This window comes from Varanus komodoensis, unplaced genomic scaffold (assembly GCF_004798865.1).
Source record: "Varanus komodoensis strain SLA01 unplaced genomic scaffold, ASM479886v1 scaffold134, whole genome shotgun sequence".
NCBI classification, from domain to species: domain Eukaryota; kingdom Metazoa; phylum Chordata; class Lepidosauria; order Squamata; family Varanidae; genus Varanus; species Varanus komodoensis.
This window is the reverse complement of record NW_025335387.1, coordinates 373,173-393,018: the sequence shown is the minus strand read 5'-3', so window position 1 is coordinate 393,018 and position 19,846 is coordinate 373,173. Positions and strand designations below refer to the sequence as shown.

The 19,846-nt window shown below is 42.6% G+C and overlaps 1 protein-coding gene across 1 annotated transcript; it reads right to left on the bottom strand.

Moving 5' to 3' along the window:
• Positions 1 to 8,530: 8,530 nt before the first annotated feature.
• LOC123019723 (calcium-binding protein 2-like) lies at positions 8,531 to 19,335 on the bottom strand. The gene is made up of 6 exons (XM_044422749.1): positions 19,294 to 19,335; positions 15,152 to 15,182; positions 13,670 to 13,810; positions 12,701 to 12,810; positions 11,619 to 11,766; positions 8,531 to 10,197 (listed from the first exon to the last, which is right to left on the bottom strand). The coding sequence occupies exons 1-6, from the start codon at positions 19,333 to 19,335 to the stop codon at positions 10,172 to 10,174; spliced, it is 498 nt and encodes a 165-aa protein (XP_044278684.1). The 3' UTR covers positions 8,531 to 10,171.
• Positions 19,336 to 19,846: the final 511 nt, after the last annotated feature.

The window sequence follows — 19,846 nt, the reverse complement described above, 5'->3', positions numbered from 1 at the left end:
GGGACAAAAGCCACATTGGGCTCACAGTCACAGTGGAGAACTCCAAGCAATGCCAAGTTACCCCAGAGTTGGGCAGAAGTTGGGCTGGTGGTACAATGGTGGCCCAGTTAGTTCTTTGTTGCTCTTGCCAAGGACCTTGCTAGGTAGTTCTATTCACCCAGTATGGGGATGCCTGTGTGGGTTTGAACAACACACAAACTTACCATGGGTAAAAAATGGACTCTTGGAGTGACTTGTTGCCTATGAAGAAGCCACCTGGTAGGAACAGCCTTGGTTTACATGTTACCTACAGAAACAAAATCTTTGGATTTAGTGAATTGTATGTGAGAAGCAGCAATTTGAAATTTGGAAGAGGGCAAGGCAGGAGTGAGATGGAAAGCAAGCTGAGCGTGTCTAGCTGAAGTTAGTTTGACCTGGGGAGGAAGGAGAGCACCACAGAAATTCTCTAGCAGTCTATTGTAGGATGGCCTGTCAGTTCACTTACAATAAGATTTACTTTTTAATTCACAGATAAGAGTAATATTTCAAAGTCGCTATAGGTCTTTGGTGCTACCTCATCCCCCCCTGCAATTTGAATACCTATGAAATATGCCTAATACACAAAGAACAAAACATACTCATTTCTGGAAAGAAAGGTTCTTACAGGGCTAACAGAACAAAAAATAGCTGTGCTTTGTTCAACATAAATGTCAAAACTAATATTCAGAATACACATTAGCCCATTTTCACTAGTATCCTGTTCTTTTTAGATCTTTCTGTGACCTTTATATTTGTGTGGTATCTGGCAAGCCTTCACAGGACTACTTTTGATCAGATTTGTATTCATTTCAGTACATTGGGTGACACGACTGTGCAGTATTATGGGCATTAAATCCTTGTGGTCACTCCTCTGATCACCTGATCGATTGGTTCCAGAGCACTGAATGACTGCTGCTTGACCTATTGGGCTTTGAATTGTGGTGCACCAAAGGACTCCATCTTGTCCTTGGTACTTATCAACATCTGTATGCAACTCCTGGGAAAAATCAGCAGTTTATAATGTGACATCAGTCTTCTGATGATATCATCATCATCGGTCTTCACCAAATCCAGGAGCAGTGATGTAGCCCCTGATATAGTTGCCTGAGTGTAACTGTGAACTGGAGGACAACTAATGGGGAGCAGCTTAATCCAAATAAGGCAGAAATTACAGTTATGGGCCAACCTGATACTTGAAGTATATCTGTTTCCATTGCTCTTGGTGGAGTTGCATTCCATTTAAGGGCAAAGGGATGAAACTAGGGGTTTCCCTAGTCTAGATCATAGGGCCATATGAGGCCATTGTGTGGTCTGTAGGCCTTCTGTCCAGCTTATTGGTTCCAGGAACTGCTAAGGAGTGTGCTACTTGTAGCTGTTCCCAGCTACAGTCCGTAGGAAGCAGAAAGGTGTGTGCAGGGATTGTTCTGCTCCCAGCTACAGAGACTTTCAGAGCCCTTTGTAAAGTACACAAATATCCTGGCAGGTCTTCTAAAAAGTAAACAGAAGGGGATAAAGTAATGCTAGACAAACAAAACTACAGATAGCTGCATCTCCTTTTCAATGTGCAATATGCAAAAAGAAAAAGCCTGCATGCACCTTGTATATTTAGTGATGATTGAGGAGGGCGGTATAAATGATGGAGGGTGGGGACAAAATCCCTGTCCCCATCCCATGCCAGCAGTGTCATGGCAGTGTCATGGTCATTAGTACATGACCAGAAGGTACTCCCAGTCACTCTTTCCTAATGGAGCAGCATGTTCTCTATGAAGGCACCTATGAAGAAAGTTTGGGCACTTCATCTTGTATAGAGTGCTGTGGCTTGCCCCTTCATTAGCATGTACCTCAGGGAGTGTATTGCTCCTGTTTGAACTTGCAGTTCTGGCTTGTAATTTAATTCAAAGTGCTAGAGTCAACCTTTAAAGCCTGCACATGATCTGGGACCTGCTTATCAAAACATTCATCTCCTCCCATACAAAGCTTCCCAGTCCTACAGATCTTAGGAAACAACTGCTCCATTTCCATTCCTGTATGAAAGGGTGAACAGTGGATACAAGGCCCCTCATTTTGTATCATGATGCATTATAGAACACTCAGGCAGTGAAGGTACATCTGTCCCTTGCTGCACTCTCTGCCTGACATCAAGAATCAGTGCGGTTTGGTGGTGAGAGTATTGGACTGGACACCTGGGAGATTTAAGTTCTAGCCCCACTTGGCCATTGATCCCACTGGATGAATTTGGACCAGTCGTAGACACTCAGCCCAATCTACCACTGAAGCTATGTAAGCTGCCTTGGGTTTCTCACAATAGGAAAAAAACAGGATATAAATGGAATGTAATAATACCTCAAAGGCTGTCACAAAGAGGAAGGCAAGATCTCTTCTTGCTGATGCTATAGTGTAGGGTACGGAATAATCAATTCAAGTTGCAACAACCCAGATTCAGACTGGACATCAGGAAAAGCATCCTCACTGTCAGAGCAATAGAACAGTGGAACCAGATGCCTAGAGAGGTGGTGAGCTCTCCCACACTAGAGACATTCAAAAAGAAACTGGAAAGCCATCTGAGTAGGATGGTGTAACCTGGTGTCCTGCAACAGCAGGGGGTTAGACCTGATGGTCTTCATGGCCCTTTCCAACTCTACTATTCTATGTTTCTAATAATATTCTTGTTAAGAACATTATTTTGGAAGTCTTTTTGATACTGGCTCATGACAGAGCTATATTTTCATCTGTGGGAACTCATATTGACATCTTCAGGGCTGTGTTTTAAATTTAATTGTACTTTCTTGATTTTTAATAGCATATTTTGCTTGTTTAGGTTCTGGTTTCTTTACTATTACAGCCATTTTTGTCATGGCAGGTAACTCAAGTGTATATAAAATCTGAAATAACTAACATCTTTTGCCTGGCATTTGTGATTTTAAGAACTTTTTTTCTAGGTGTCATTTTTGATTGAGGAATTTTTATTTCCTTTTTCAAGTAAACTTCACAAAGTAGTTCAAATAAAAACAAAAAGGCATCAGCAACAATGAAGGATAAATCCTCAGATATGGGGTGATTTGAACAGCTGTAAAAGGGGATTAGATAGATGCATGGATGATATGTACACTAGTGGCTTTTATTCATGCTGGCTCTATATTCCACTTGGGAGGCAATATCTTTCTCAGTACAGGCATACCTTGTTTTAATGTGCTTTGCTTTTTATTGCTTTTTGCAGATACTGCATTTTTTTTTAACAAATGGAAGGTTTGTAGCAACCCTGCATCAAGGCAAGGCTATTGGCGACATTTTTTTAACAGCATTTGCTCACTCTGTGTCACATTTGGGTACTTCTTGCAATATTTCAAAATTTTTCATATTTGTGATCAGTGATCTTTGATGTCACTACTGTAATGGTTTTGGGGTGCCATGAACTGTACCCATATAAAATGGTAAACTTAATAATTGTTGTGTTGGTTCTAACTGTTCCACTGACTGGCCATTCCCCCATCTCTCTCCCTCTCTTTGGGCCTCACATTTCCCTGAGGCTCAACAATATAGAAATTAGGCCAGTTAGTAATAATTATAATAATTAATGGCCTCTAAGTGTTTGATTGAAAGGAAGAGTTGCACATTTCTCACTTTAAGTCAAAAGCTAGAAATGATTAAGCTTAGTGAGGAAGGCATGTTGAAGAGGCTGAAAGCTAGGATTCCTGCGCCAAACAGTTAGCCAAGTTGTGAATGCAAAGGAAAAGTTCTTGAAGGAAATTAAAAGTGCTCCTGCAGTGAACACATGAATAAGAAAGAGAAACAGCCTTATTGCTGATACAGGGAAAGTTTTAATAGAAGATCAAACCAGCCACAACTTTTCCTTAAGTCAAAGACTAAACCAGAGCAAGGGCCTAACTCCCTTCAATTCTGTGAAGGCTGAGAGAGGTGAGGAAGCTCCAGAAGAAAAGTTTGAAGCTGACAGAGTTTGGTTCATGAGGTTTAAGGAAAGAAGTCTTCTCCATAACATAAAAATGGCAGGTGAGGCAGCAAGTTAAACAGAAAGTCTAGTTAAGATAATTGATGAAGGTGGCTACATTAAACAACAGATTTTTAGTATAGATGAAACAGCCTTATATTGGAAGAAGTCATCTAGGACGTTCATAGCTGGAGAGAAGTCAATGCCTGGCTTCAAAGCTCCAAAGGACAGGCTAACTCTCTTGTTAGGGGCCTATGCAGCTGGTGACTTTAAGCTGAAGACAATACTCATTTACCATTCCAAAAATCCTAGGGCCCTTAAGAATTATGTCAAATCTACTCTGCTCTATAAATGGAACAACAAAGCCTGGATGTCACCCGAGAGTGCAGATGGAGATGCACAATGAGATTAATGTTGTTTTCATGCCAGTTAACACAACATACATTATGCAGCTCATGGATCAAGGAATAATTTTGACTTTCAGGTCTTATTATTTAAGAAATATATTTCATAAGGCTATAACTGCCGTAGATCATAATTCCTCTGATAGAACTGTGCAGAGTAAATTGAAAACGTTCTGGAAAGGATTCACTATTCTAGAACATTCTAGTCATTAAGAACATTCATGATTCATGGGGAGAGGTTAAAATATCAACAGTAACAGGAGTTTGGAAGAAGTTGATTCCAACTCTCATGGATGACTTTGAGGGGTTCAAGACTTCAGTGGAGGAAGTAACTGCAAATGTGGTAGAAATAGCAAAAGAACTAGAATTAGAAGTGGAGCATGAAGAAGTGCTGCAAGCTCATGATAAAAACTTAATGGGTGAGTTCTTTCTTATGGATGAGTAAAGAAAGTGGCTTCTTGAGATGGAATCTACTCCTGGTGAAGCTGCTGTGAAGATTGTTGAAATGACAACAAAGGATTTAGAATATTATATAAACAACTGATAAAGCAGAATTTGAGAGGATTGACTGATGATCGTATCGTGAACTGTTAAAGAACATGATATCATGTTCTTTAACAGTTCTACTGTTAAAATGCTACCAAACATGTGCTACAGAGAAATCTTTCATGAAAGGAAGTCAATGAAGCAAACTTCATTGTAGTCTTACTTTAAGAAATAGCCACAGCTACCCTAGCCTTCAGCAATCACCACTTGGATCAGTCAGCAGTCATCAATATTGAGGTAGCAAAAAGATTGACTCATTGAAGTTGAAGGCTCAGATGATGGTTAGCATTTTTAGCAATAAAGTATTTTTAAATTAAGGCATGCTCATTGTTGGGGGGGTTTTGGGCATAATGCTGTTGCACACTTAAACTACAGTACAATGTGAACATAACTTTTATATACACTGGAAACAAAAAGTGTGACTTGTTTGATTGTGATACTCAATTTATTGTGGTGGAACCAAATAAAGGGTTCTGGAACCAAGCTCACAATATCTTCAAGGTATGCCTGCATCAGTTGCTACCAGATGGAGCAATTGTACTCATGGCCTACTTGTGGACTTTGCATTAGGCCATCTGCTTGACCACTGTAAAAACAGAATGCTGGACTTTTGTCCTTTGATCTGATCTAGGATGTATTTTATATTCTTATCTCTATAATGAGAAGGTTATTTATTACTGGCAAGTCCTGACTAGCCAGTTACTTTACATGTATAATAAATTCAGGAGCAGCCATTATACATTAATGTCATAAATGACATGATCCAGGAAAAGTAGCTTACCAGATCACAACTTGTGAAAAGAATCACTAGGATTTCATGTCACTCCTGGCTGCCAGAAAGCAATTACAGTAGTAGTTGAACAGAACTTTTTGAAAGACAGATCTCCCAATCAGCACAAGATGGTTCTTGGGGAACTCTGTGCTGGCCTGCATTCATTCTTTTCTCTCAGGTCAGTCTTTTCAAAGTGTTTAATGTGTAAACTCTCTCAGCTTTAAAGAGGATTAGTTATACCAATCATTGATTGAAAAATTACAAACTATAATGTTACCCTTTGTAGATCAGGGGAAAAAATAATTCTGGGAGGGAGCAGTTAATGCTGAACAATTTCTCACTGCGTAACACAGGAGTGAAGTTTTGCAAAATTGTCTTCTATTGATTTTAGGTTATAGAGATGATACTATGAAATATTTAGCTCCTGACTAGTTAAAATTAAACCTTTTAGCAAATGGCTGTAAGCTTCCACTTGTTAAGCATAATGGAGAAGAAATGCTGTGATTAAGCAAGGATGCCTAAACTCGGTGGTTGTGATGCAACAAAAACAAAAAGGCCAATATCCCAGGAATGCTTTTGATCTGTATTTAGAAAGGATTAGGATGATGTATTCGTGTTCAGCAGTGATAATGAAAAACTACATGTTTCAGCACTGAGAAAGCCAAAGGTTAAGCAGCATCTACTAAAACTACACAGTTTTAAATTGCTGGGGCTTGATAGCTTGTACTGAAAAACAGTTTTATTTTTAAAGAGCAAACTACTGAGAAACTCTGGGAACAACTGATGTTGATTTTTCAGCCTATTTGTGAGATGTTGGCAACATTTGGCAAGGATTCTGTAAATACTGTGTCAGCATTGGGTCCAGTAATGGGTACTTTCAGCCAAAGCTTTCATGTCAAGCTGAAGGTTGCATTTGTAGCTACATTTGTTACATGACATATTCCACCAAAGAAAACATGCATGTCCTGAAATACATTTGATGATATTGAGGGGTTTTTTTCTAGTTTAATAAAACTTCCATGTTCCTTTTACAGTCTTACTTCCGTCAGGGAATAGTGGTATTGCTAATGTCCAGTGCAGGCTGGCAGGGTGCAGAATGGCTTCAAGAAGTTCCTCTTTCTGAGTAGCCTCATCCCTTTTTCATCACTGTTGCCATCCCCCAGAACCCAGATGCAGAGTACAAGGCAAGTAGAAGGTGCTGCCCCTTCTTGTTTCTGTCACCACTCGCTTGTGGAGACAGTTCAAATGAAGAGGCAGTAAGAACAAGGAGGATACAGGCCTTAAATGACAGTGCTGACTCCGGATGGCGTCCCCATGCATTATACATTTTTGTGGCTTATTTATTTGGAATTTTTGTATGCCTAGAATGCTGAAAGAAGAAAAATGCCCTTATGCTGCTCTATAGAAAAGCGAGCCTTGAAGAAAACCATAGGAAAAATGGAATTTAATTAACAGTAACAGAATGCCTTTTGGAGGGAATAGAGCTCTTCAGAGAATCTCAAGCACAGTTTTGATGGGTAACCTTATTATTGGTTCTTATAAGCTATTACAGATCAAAAACAACAAAGAAGCACAGAATAGATTTAGCATATCCAGTTACATAAACAAGGAATGGAGAACATGTGGGCCTCCAGATGTTATTGGACTGCAGCTCCCATCATCTCCCACCACTGGATATGCTGTTGAGGGCTGATGAGACGTGCAGTTCAACTACATCCAGAGGAGTATATGTTCCACACACTTGGATTAAGCCCTCATTCTAACTGGAGACAGCAAGTTGCTGTGACCTAGAGTTGAATGAAAGCCAACCAGCACCAGATAACCCAGCCCTAGAACATAATGAGCAGGAATAGTGTTATGAGCGTTCATAGTATGCATTTCTTTCACTTTCGAGCAGTTGCAGGTCACCTCAGACTTCATGGGATTCTAAGGGATCTTCCAGAGTAGAGCCCACATTCACTTTATTTTAGAAATCAAGAATCCGAGGAAATCGCTTTATGTTGACTGCAACATTCAGCCAATTGATTGATCATGTTTTTGATTTATTAAAAAGGTATTTCTGATTAATCAGGTAGCAGATTTATTTTTAAAGAAGCATAATTTTAAACACTAATGCACATACAAATTACAAGGAGCAGACATTCCTTTTCTTTCAGGCATTTTCAGTTTCTTTCACATAGAATTTTAAGATCCTCTTCAGAGGCACTGTGCCATGTATCCCCACGAAGTAAAATGAGGTAGGTAATTACTAAGAACTGGACTTCCTTGGTAGCAGCACCCCAGCTTTTAATGCTTCTCTTGGAGATGGGTGAAGACCATAGGCAACAGTCCTTGGATTTTTAAGGTGTTAATAAGGATGTTAAATCAAGCTGCATTTTTGAAAATGCTGTCTTTCTTAGAAACTAAGGTTTTTTGTGCTGCTTTTTGTTGTATTTAATATTTATTTTGTCTTTTCTGCAATTTACTTTGATTGTTTTGAGCTGTAAGCCACCGAGGAAAAACTTGTTGATAAGCAGCCATATACATTTACTACACAAAATCAATTAAATAAGGAAGTTATGTCCGTCCTAGGACATCATCTAGGGGGACACATGCCTGAAAACAGTTGACATTAATCTTCACAAGGAACTGTTGCATCCATAGCAATTTTTGCAGATTTATCTGCATAATCAATTGGAACTTATACATAGGACCTGAGAAAATATATTTGTGTGTGTAATAAATAAGGTGACATCCCTAATATACATTAAATAGTAAAGAGTTCCTCTCTTTGTACAATCATCTGTTCATATCTGAGGTTCATTATCTCTGTCAGTAACAAAAAATATAAAAAAACTTTGATGATATAGTTGTAAGGTGAAATAAGTTGTATAGGTGAAATGATCAAGAATATGCATGAATCAAATCACCTGTGAATCTGGGTTCACTGAATTTGCTTAAATATGTGTTCTGATACAGCCAAATGCATGGTATTCCATCTGTGAGAAAAAGAATGACAGCCACATGCACAACTGATAGTAGTATCTTACCTGAAACATATTAGTTTTCTTAATCAGAACAGGAACTGGGATGGAGAAAAAAAAAGATTTTCAGTGGGAAAGTTAAAAAATGGTACATAGGAACTTTCTAGCTAGAGGGAATTCTGTCCTCGTTTATTTACCTGCTGGGGAACTCCTGTGTGTTTGTCATGGAATCCCTTTGTGTTGCAGAGGATTCTGGGAAGTCTTTGGAGGTACATATTCAGAGCAAGATGTTGAGTCAGGACAGTGAGTCACACTACCACTGAATGAATTTAAGAATAGGTTGGAGCACACCAATCATTCCTTTGAGGTTGTGTATTTTAAGAAACAATGGTACATGTTCAGACAAAAGTACTACAACTCCCAGAATTCTACAGTAGCATTACTGACTGAGGAATGCTGAGAGTTGCAGAACTCCTTCCGTCCAAGCATGCATAGGATTCTGCTCTTAGACTGTCATTAATGACTTCTGCAATAAAAATTCCTTAGTAAGCATCCAAGGGACCCTATTTTCCCCAAATCACATGTGTATAGAAGTCTGACACCAGCTGTGGATGGGAATGTAATAATTAAAAGTGACATATTTGCCTAGTTAAAAGGCAATCTATAAAGCAGCTTCATATTAGTAAAGTCCAGCGTAAATTGATCCCAGGAACTAGGCAAAGTAGTAGTAGTTTTGCTACAGATTCCCAGCACCTCGTGACCACAGCTGCCACTTCCTTTAGTTCTAATGAAACATTCATATACTATAGATCACATTCAGTTGTTAAGGCTGGCTTAACAGCAATGAGTAGCCCCCATCCTATTCAGTTCCTGGAACCAACGGTGTTCTGTTTGGGGCCACAAGCCAACTCCTTACCACTGCTGTGTGTTGCTCATGCATGTCCACTGTGCTTGGGAAAAACAACAATTTATATGACATCATTTACAATGATATCCTAGAGACTGGAGTGGGTAGGGTATGATTCAAGGGAGGGGGAATTCTAAAACACACCATTTAGAGGAGGAAAGGGGCAAGAAAATCAACACTTCTTGGTCAGAGGATGGGCACTTGGAATATCTTACACAATTGCCCACAGAACAATTTGGGAGTTTTGTTGTTAAGCCTGCTGCCTCTTTAAGGTATAGTTAGGGAGAAAGATCAATATTGTAGCAAACAGAGGAAGGGTGAGGTATAATGACAACCAGTGCCTAAGTAAGTGTGGTCGACGCTTGGAGCTTTAACTTATAAGGTAGGCAGGATATTGATCTGGGGGTCTGGTCCAAGATGTAATTGAAGATTTGAAGCTGTTATGGATATCTGGACATTAGGAGTGGCTGTTTGGCTCCAAGCAGGGTGTGTGGAAAGTCCTTAGACAAAACTCTAACATCCGAGGGCCAGATTCACTGCAAGTTGGACTAAATGGCAGCTTGGCGTTTCTTCTCTTAATAAGGCACATCAGCCTTTGGCTGCAACTAGCTGCTGTCAACGAGACATCATCCGTACAAACTCTGCAAAAAATCAATAAAAGATGTCACCATAATGCAGGTGGGATACAACATTTGACCCAAGCAGCAAATTGGCCCAGGGACAGCATGCAGTTCCAAGTACTAGTAGTGGGTAGAGTCTCTGCTGCTATACCTTCCTCCCCCCGCCCCACCAACACACACTTCATGCCTCATCCATATATACACATCTATAGGCCTACCATCTTAGGTGACTCACTCAGATCACTCAGGGAATGCTAAGCACTGAAAGGTTCCCTTTCTCACTGTTGAAAAAGTGCCCAGAAGTTCTCCATGCTTGCCATAACAGAAGGAAAGGGTAAAGCATTCAACTATTCCAAGTTTCTAATATTCCACCTTATTCTTCCAATATTTTATCACATTCTAGAACAGGAACATTGAACTGCAGCACGAGACTGAATTCCATTTTGGAAAAGTGCTCAGGGCCGCAAAGCAGTGCAAGCTGCCACGGAACAGATGGAGAATGCCTGCAGGCCAGAGATTCCTCTCCTCACAGTCAATTCTCCGTTCCTGTTGAGTTTGAGTTCAATGTGACAAAGTGGGTGAGGTGCAAGAGCTGGGAAAGCACAAACCATGCCCCTGCTGTATGGGTCCTGGTTCACTGAGTGCACACTTTGACCCCCTTGAAATGATGTCTCTGCTTAATTCTTCTCATAGAAGAGAATGGGAGCCACTCACTACTGTGGGCAAAGAGACAGGGCTTCAACTGGCGCCACCTTCCTAGTTTATGCAAAATCTGATGCTGTTGCTGAAGTGCAACATTCACTGAAAAGGAAGCCATACATTTGTTACAATATAGGTATATTGTTAGGTATTTACTGATTAGCGATGAAAACCTAGGCGTTCTGGCTCCTAAGCTGTAACTAATGATCTAATTCCCCATGACCAACTCAAAATCTGGACTAATAGAAATGACTTCCTCCTTCCCCTAAGCAAGTCTCTAGGCCAGGGTGGGCAAACTCAGGAGATTTGGGCACCATTTTTACCCCATGAACTCCTCCCATAGGTGGCACCACAATGTGCTGGTGGTGGCAGCAAAACAAATGAACAAACCCTGGCTTTGCAGCTGAGTTCTGGCAGCAAATCTCTATGGAATGCTACAATCATGAAATCTAGTTTGCATGCAAATTAACTTTGACCACTGTAATGTTCCAATAGCAGTTTGCTGCTGATTATTGGCAGCAAATCAGTGAGATGTGTGTGTTGCTACCACCATATATTTTGGCAGTGCCTCAGCAGCAAGGGCCACAAGGCCCGTTTACAAGCCCTGTATTGCCCACCTCTGCTTTAGATCCAAATCCCAGAAGAGATCCCAATTATTCTCCCAGCTTCAGCTCTCACATCCAACCCCAGATGGGTAAGACGAAAGTAGAGCACAAGGGAAGGACTTCCACCTTCTCAGATACCTTCAAAGTCCACTAGGCCATCCCCGTTCAGATCAACATCCTTGAGGATCTCGTCCACCTCACGGTAGTTCAACTGCTGCCCCAGGAGCTTGCGCATGGCTTCCCGTAGCTCAGCTATGCTGATCTGCCCATCACCGTTTGTATCAAACTGGAAGAAGAAGAATCCTAATTCCAGTAGCCTGCCTGCCACACTCACGCGCAATCCAACTTCTTGTCATACTTCACCTCCCTGAATCTGAGGATAGCATCACTGCCTTCCTGTTCCTGCTCTTGGTGTGCCAGTAAGAAAAGGCTGCAGGACACTTGGCGCTTAATTGAAGTACCAGCTCTGCCTAGCCAGTCAGATTTGTATGCAACAAGCTTCTCTCTCCCAACCTGGCACCCTCCAGGTGTGTAGGACTGGAACTCCCACAATTTCAAGACAACATGGCCAGTAGGTAGTCCAGCAGCTGCACACAACCCAATGAACAGAAAAGGTTTTATCAAACTGACAAGGCCCAACCATGTCAGCTTTCCCAATGATCAGAGGCAGGGAGGCAGTGAAGGAGGCGGAGTGGACCAAAAAAGGAACCAAGAGAGTCACAAAGAAAAATAATAGTTAAGAAAACTTGCATTGGTGAAACTGGTCAGGCTTTACATACATTTAGGGTGGTTAACGTGGGGGAAAAAATCTCAGAAAGGAACAACTCTAAGGAAAAAGGTGAACCCATAACTATAAATTGTACTCGGTTCACACAAAAACTGCAAGAAGAAACAACAGTTATGTAAATCCATTTTCCTGCATACCCATCACTGACTTCCACACTTGTACACCCAATAGCAGGATAGAAGTTCAAGGCCACCTTAAATGGCACACATGAAATCTATTTATAAAAGCAGAGCTGTTTACCTGCAAAAACCATTGTAAGGAAATTTGAGTAGCAGAAAGAGTACCCTGGTGCCCTCCAGATGTTTGGGCCTACAGGCCCAATAATCTCTGGACCATTATTCTGTAATTCAGAACATGTGGAGAACAAAGTCCTGCCCAGCCAAGCCCTGTTAAACTTCCTCTCATGTTTAGACAGAAATTGTGTGGCTCTCACCTCTCGGAAGGCATCCCGTAGTTCTTTCACCCCAATCATATCTGCTGTTTCTGCTAGCATCTTGGGGCCCATCAGTTCCACAAAGTCATCAAAATCCACTTTCCCTCCAGCTGTAGATACAGAAAGACCATTTCAGCCACAAGAGGACGGCAGCAGCTTAAGTGTATTATACTATGGACCAACTCACAACCAGCAAGCAACCTCCTTCCATCTGTGTTGCCCTTTACTTCCCTGACCCTCTCTTGCATGGATTAAATGGCTTTAACATTTTTTAAAAAGAGATGGTTCCCACAAATGCAAATTGTCAGTTTATCAATCCCCTGAGCTGTGTTAGAAAGAAGCTCACATTTGCTAGCTTGTCCTTCTCAACTGAATCCTGCAACTGTTTTGTATGTTCAGTAAGAGCAGGGAAAGACCTGCACTTACAAAGGGAAAAAGGCCTCAGAGCGGTCGTAAGCATTTTCCTTGAATACGCACAGGATCATCGTAAGATCATTATGTTGCACTGATGATGATGATGATGATGATGAAAAAGAAAAAAAGTTTAATAAAACTTTTAAAGGTTATTTGTTCAGTTTTTTGGGGGAAAGGATGCAATCAGATCTGTAAGCCTTTCTGTAGTACACCAATCATTCGCATGGTATTTACTGTGTGTGGCTTTGTGTTGGGAGGGTGTCTGAGGCATGGATGGTCCTCCTGCTTTTGTTTAGGAAGTCTTTATCCTTTACCTCCTGATAGTTCTGTGAAAGTGTGCCTATTATGCTGTTTGTTGCAGTGCTTTCAACATGCAGCATGGCGGCCACTCCATCAAATGATGGGGTAGCCTAGTTAATGTGAGGATGAGGAGCTTGGAAGCCTTTTTACTACTGATTTTTCTCAAAAAGGGGGAAAGGGAACCTGCCTTAGTGCACATATGCTGAAAAAGGGCAGTTTTGCTTGGGGCACTGGGCTGAATTAGTAATTCTAGGCACATACTGATCTGCTGAGACAACTCAATGAGCTCCATCTCAGTGGGCATGTAGCCCATGGTCCGCATGCATTCTCCCAGATCCTTGTAACTGATGTAGCCATCGTGGTCTTTGTCAAACTCCCGGAAGGCCTCCTTTAGCTCTGGAAGGAGAAGAGATGCTATAAGCCAAAGACTCCATTCATGTTCAATAGGACTTTCTCCCTACTGAACACATTTAGGATTACATTCCAAGAAGAATGAGACCTCTGAGCCACTTTTAATTACTTTATTTCCCCCTTTTTATTGGTTTCCCTTGGAAATCAGGACATCGCTAATGTCTTGCACCAAGTAAACGGCAAAAGAGAGACTGGGCCTCAGCCTGCGCTACCCCAAATGTGCCAGTCAGCCACGAGCACTCTTGCTACATTTTGGAGCTCTGTGTCAATGGGATAATGGCAATAGATGTCACTAGAGGAACATGGGGTCAGAATACTCAGTGTTTGTCCAGTGAGAGTTTTCATGCAATGTATAGACGATATAGCCCATATTTACAGTCAAGGTGTTGACATCCAGTATCTAACAGCTTCCCTCCAGTTAAGGTGATGAGCTGTAGAGATCAGAAGTAACAAAACAAAAGATGGGGTCCAAAAATTAAGCAAGGAAGCAAAGTAGGACTGGACAACTCTCTCAAACTCGGTGTCACTCAGGTTTTCATTTTCCGTTTTTAAGCTCATTCCATCTGCAAATTATTCTTTTTTAAGGTCTGCATGAACACCTGTATGTATTTTCATGCAGAACTTCCAAAAAGATACCTGTGTATTATTTCAAACATGTGCATTTTTGCAAGCCTCTTTTCCATTAAATTAAATCAAGTATTTTTGTGTTTTCATGCATATATTTTTCACATGCACCTATTTTGTGCATGCTTTGTTCTTTATAATCTTCAGTAAAATTTTAAAGAAAAAGCATGGGAAGGCCAGGCACCTGAGGCAAACGGACAAGGTGGGATTAAGCATTAGATTGAGTCAAAGAAACTAGATGAAGCAGAAGTGAAGCAGCAGCCTCCTGGCTGGTCTGACCACAGAGCAAAGGAAGTTACCTCAGTGGTGCAAACCAAGCAGACTAGCATTCATGCTTAGCCCATTCCAGACTGTAGCTGCTGAATCTATTCAGCCTGTGCTATCTATAGCTCAGCAGCACAGAGTGATAGCAGTGGAGCTTTGGACCCGAATAGGCAATGGAGGGTCCCTGTTTTCAGGGTGAGCTGTTGCACAGAAGCTTCCCAGTTTGGAATGATGGGCCCCAGAAAAGATACCACATCATGTAATATTTACCCATGGGTATTTTCTTCATATGGACTAAATGACATACACTATTCCTGAGATCCCTCCAGTGATTTAACAAGGAACTAGCAGGGTGAATCTTATCTGGTGTGGTGGGGCTCATTGGATCACAGCCCCGCTAACTGGAGTAAAAAGGCAGGGTGGGATTTTTCATTTTACCTTCAATTTCTTCTGGCCGCAGTTCTCTGTCCTGGGAAAGAAAGGGAATAAAGGTCAGTGAAAACAAGAGATGGCTGCTTGGCCCCACCCACACCTATTCCACTGCTCTTGCATCCTGAACTACCAGTCAGAAGCAACTTCAAGAGAGTCTCCATTGCACAGCTTATTCAACAGTGAATACAGAATATCCTTTCTTTGTGCAGCCTGATGCTACCCATCTTTATGAGGAATTAACACCCACTATATTTAACAAGGTTTGCCCCAAGTAACCTGGCAAAGGATTACAGCCTCAGGCTGTATCACTGTTAGATGCAATGCAAACATTGTTCCAGCACATGGTTGCCACAGATTACCCTAAGGAAAGCCCTTCCATCCCCTGCAAAAGGCAAATGTATCAAATTTCCAAGTGCTGGGCTGGGTAACCCAAAAGCAGGTGTTAGGCAGTGAACAAGAGAATGATGTCAGGATGTCACCCATTGCGATATCGCCTCTGCCAGGAACTCTCGGTAGCCTTAGGTGCCTTTCTCTCTCTGCTTCTCTCAACTTTAGCTCTGCCATTTCAGAGGTAACAATACTGGCCTACATTGCAAGGTTACTGTAAAGATTGCAACAAGACAGTACTTGTGAAGAGCTGCGAACCACCTGAAGCCAATCTAAAGCCCAAAATAAAGGTGTAATTACAGTTAATCTGTGCCTCTTATTGCTTGGCTCTTGACCAGTGGAAAAATCCCTCAATTAAGGACATTTTTCACTAGTCAGTTTCTTTGGAGCTGGTACACAGCTTGTTGGCCCTCTAGGCATTTTGACCTACAACTCCCTCCATCTCTTATCATTGGCTATGCTAGCTAAGGCTGATAGCCATCGTAGGCCAAAACTGGAGGTCTACAATTCTCCCACCCTTGTCGTAAAGAAAGACACTTGTTGACCGTAATGTACAAGCTGCGGCATGAATGCTTTATCTTCCACAGGTAGGTTGACTGAACACTCAAAGGGCAGGCATCAAGTCAGTACACCTGTGGCTAGAAATAACCTATTGCACTTCAAATGCTAACATGTAGGTGTTTATTCCCAAATGAAGATGGTCAGTCTCCATGGAGGAAAGAGTCACATATGCAGCAGACTTGAAATATTCCAGTACGTGGTTTATATGGCTGGGTGAGCGGAGCAGGACAAGAGCTCAGCCCCTATAGACTCAGTGGGCGGCTGTGGAGGCCGCAGTGCTCTCGTGTGCAGCATATTGCATTGACAGAAGCGCAGTACATACCATCTGTGTGATGGCGATGCTCTGGCGCAGGAAGATGCAGGCTGGCCCCACTAAGCCATGCAGCACCGAGTAATTCTGCAACGGTGGATACTGCGCGCCATCAGCCAATTCGTCCATGTCGTTGCTGGTAGAGGCTGGGGAGCCGGGAGCCTCAGAGGGCTGCTTATTTTCCTGTAGCATAGCTTGCAATTAGCCGAGTATGATTAGAGACCCGGTTTCCCCACCTGTCAGGACCTGGGTGTTTAAGGCTCCTGGGAAATTCTGGGGAAGTGGCAGACGTGGGATGGAGGTCTACCACTCAGAAGCCATTGGGCAGCTGTTCCACCTTTCCCACTTCACAGATTTACTGTGGGAAGGGAAGGACAGAAGCAGCAGTGGGAAAACACAGCAGATCAGAATGGAGAACAGTGACATCATTTGGACCTGTAAATGTCCATGAATCAGGCAAGGTGAGGTTGTGAGAAATGCCTCAGTGGAAGCACTCCTGGTAATGAAGAATATGGAAAGGAGAATAATGAAAGAGAAAAGCAGAACTGGGCTAAGGGAATAATATGAGGTTTCCAAAAAGGTCTCATGGTTCTCATCCATAAATTCATCTTCACAACTGAGTGTCTTTTCTAATTAGTAAAATCCACAGTTAGATCTAATGATCTCCAATGCTCTAAGGAATCTGACATGCCTCAATCTATGTTGGAATGCGGACAGACATCTATGCCAAGTCCATGTAATGTCACACACCAATAACACTATAGTCATACAAATGCAGAAATGTAACATGGAAGTAGCAAGAGATATAGACACAGAGAAGGATTCTCTACACGAGGGCTTAGCCCATCATTTTATTGAGCTGCCTCCAACCATTTTCATTGTGGGAGGAAAGTTTTATTCTTTACATTGCTTTTTTTTTTTTAGATTATTTTATTTCTCTGCTTTTCTATACATTCTATTACCCTCCAAAAGCTGGTGCTGTGGCATAGCTGCCCTGTAGCAGAACTGTGACTCTATGGGGTTTTTATTCTAGTTTGGAATAGTTGGTTTTCCTTGCTCTAAACCCCACTTGTAAATTGACAACAGGGAGAAGAGATGTTCTGATTCCTCATCATACCCTGACATGTGCAAACCTTTTACATGCACCTAACATATGCACATACTGCTGGGCAAAACTACTGTAACATACAAAATCTGGGGCGATATGCTTCCTAGCATTGACCTATATGAGCAAATTGCTTTCTGGAAAAAGATCCCTTGCTTGGTATTGTCTTCCTTGCACCATCACGCAGCAGTGTCTCCGCCAATATGCCATGGAAGTGACACACAGGGTCCACTGACACCAACATAATCAACATTCTTGACAGAGACACAGGAGAACAGGCCTAGATACCTGCCCTAACACACCTACATCAGTGACCCCAATGGACAAATATTCACATATCTGATGCATACTTGTGGCTCCTAAATAAGTCCTGACACATCTAAAATCTCACCCCATGCCTCAGAAAAATGGTCCTGTGGCAGATCCAGGGCGGAGAGAACATACCTGTGTTTGCATGATCATGTGCATACATAAAATTTATTCTGGGCCGAAGATGATGACAGACAAGAAGATGTTACTGGACAGAAAGGTCACAACGGTGTTGCTTGCGCTGGTTCAAGAACATTCCCACTCACACTTCATACCACAATTGGGATGGCAGAAATGAGATCACCACTTACTGGAGAACCAAATCTGGACTTTCTCCAGTTACTCATTCCTATTCTAGAGCTACCACCATCTTGATCTGCTTTAAATGGTCCCAGTTATTTAAAATGCACAAAGGCCTGTTTTGATATAACTGAGCATATGCAGTTGTCATTTTCCTTCCCTGAAACAGGTGGCAACATGATTTTCTTCCCATTCTGACCCTGATACCTATAACTTGAGTGGGACCACCTCCAACCCCCGCTTGATGGCCCAAAACCTTCTACATAGATGCCACACGCCTGAATCAAGAACTACATGTTTATTACTTTAATTTTTTCAGTGCAGCTTTGATTTTATAGTATTTGTCTGGTATTTTGTTGTTTTGTTTTTATGAATTGGTATAAACTGCCCAAAAAGCTTCAGCTATGGGGCAGTATAGAAATGAAATAAATAGTAATAACAACCAATGCCCAGAAGTATGGTTCTTTCTCTGATCAAGCGCTGGCACTTCCGGTAGATACCAAGGTAGGTGCATATCATTTTGCTGACCCTCGGGTTTTGAGAGACTGACCCTGGAGAACATGCAGGGATATTAAAGTTACCATAGTTAGGAATCCTGAGTTCTCAAAGGACAAATAATCCTGGGGCCCACCTGGTTTGAACCCTGACTTACCCAGCCCAAGCACAGGCTTGTACACTGGTAGAAGGGAGAGGGCACTGAGTCACATTTAGCTCTTACTTCAATGCGCGAAAAGAAAAAGGGATCTGGATGCTAGTCTGGGAAGGCCTAAATTGGTGGAGGGACTGTCACTGTCCTGTGACTCACACCTAGCCTCGTTCGAATAACCCAGTACTTTCTTACTGAATCTGGCTGTACTGGAGCTTGGGGATGGGGCTTCCGTGCTGCCTTAAGCTATGCTTGCGAGGACAAGGGAGTGGTCCTGGAGGAGCCTAGACGGAAGCAGCCACAAGGGCACTGCTCTTGCTTGTCTCAGGAGACCCTCCAGCCCAGGCCTTCTGCCGGAGCACAGGCTCTGAGGAAGGAAGAGGGGGGAAACAGGCGTGCACATGAAGGGCAAGGCAGACATACACACACAGGCGGGGCGGGGCGGGGGTCACAAATACACACAGATGCAAGGACAGGGGGCTGCCCTCCCTCCCTCCCTGCCTCCCACCCTCTCTCCCTTCTCACCCTACCTTGGAGAGTCGCCTGCCTGGGGTTTTGGTGCAGTTGCCCATGGCTGCTAAAGCCCCCCCATTGCACAGAGCATGGTCTGGGGCCGGAGGCAGCTGGTGCTGATGGCAGAGTTTTTTTAATAGTAACAAGTGATTCTGTCCCTGGGAGGTTTAGATGCTTTGGGGATTTTCAGGGTTTTTATTGTTGAATATCTCCAGAATATTAAGGGAAAGTGAAGGGAAGGGGGGGCGTGGGCCAGAGCCGTAATCCTTGGGATTATACGCAACTCAATCATAGATGGTGCTAAAGCAGAGAATGGGGGGCAGGCAGGAGGCTGGCTGCCTCCTGCTTCAGAGCCCTTCACCGCTGGAGGGTCCCCAGCAGGAGAGCCCCCCCCCCCCCCCGCCTAGCCCTTTGTGCTGCCTTCCAGCACCCCGCAGGAGCTCCTTGCAAGCAGGAGGATGGGCCGTGGCCCACCGATGCCCCCCTCCCTTCAGGAGCGCAGAGGCCATAATCTCTCGTGACAATCAAAGAGATTTTCAAATCTTTGTTCCAGGGAGTGGCTGCTTCCAC

Excerpts from the sequence above, each read along its gene's own strand:
- LOC123019723 (XM_044422749.1), bottom strand. The coding sequence starts at position 19,335 with ATGGGCAACTGCACCAAAACCCCAGGCAGGCGACTCTCCAAG. Across the intron at positions 15,183-19,293 it reads CAGGCAGGCGACTCTCCAAG|GACAGAGAACTGCGGCCAGA; the intron begins GTAGGGTGAGAA and ends TTTCTTTCCCAG. Across the intron at positions 11,767-12,700 it reads TACGGGATGCCTTCCGAGAG|TTTGATACAAACGGTGATGG; the intron begins GTGAGAGCCACA and ends TTCTTCTTCCAG.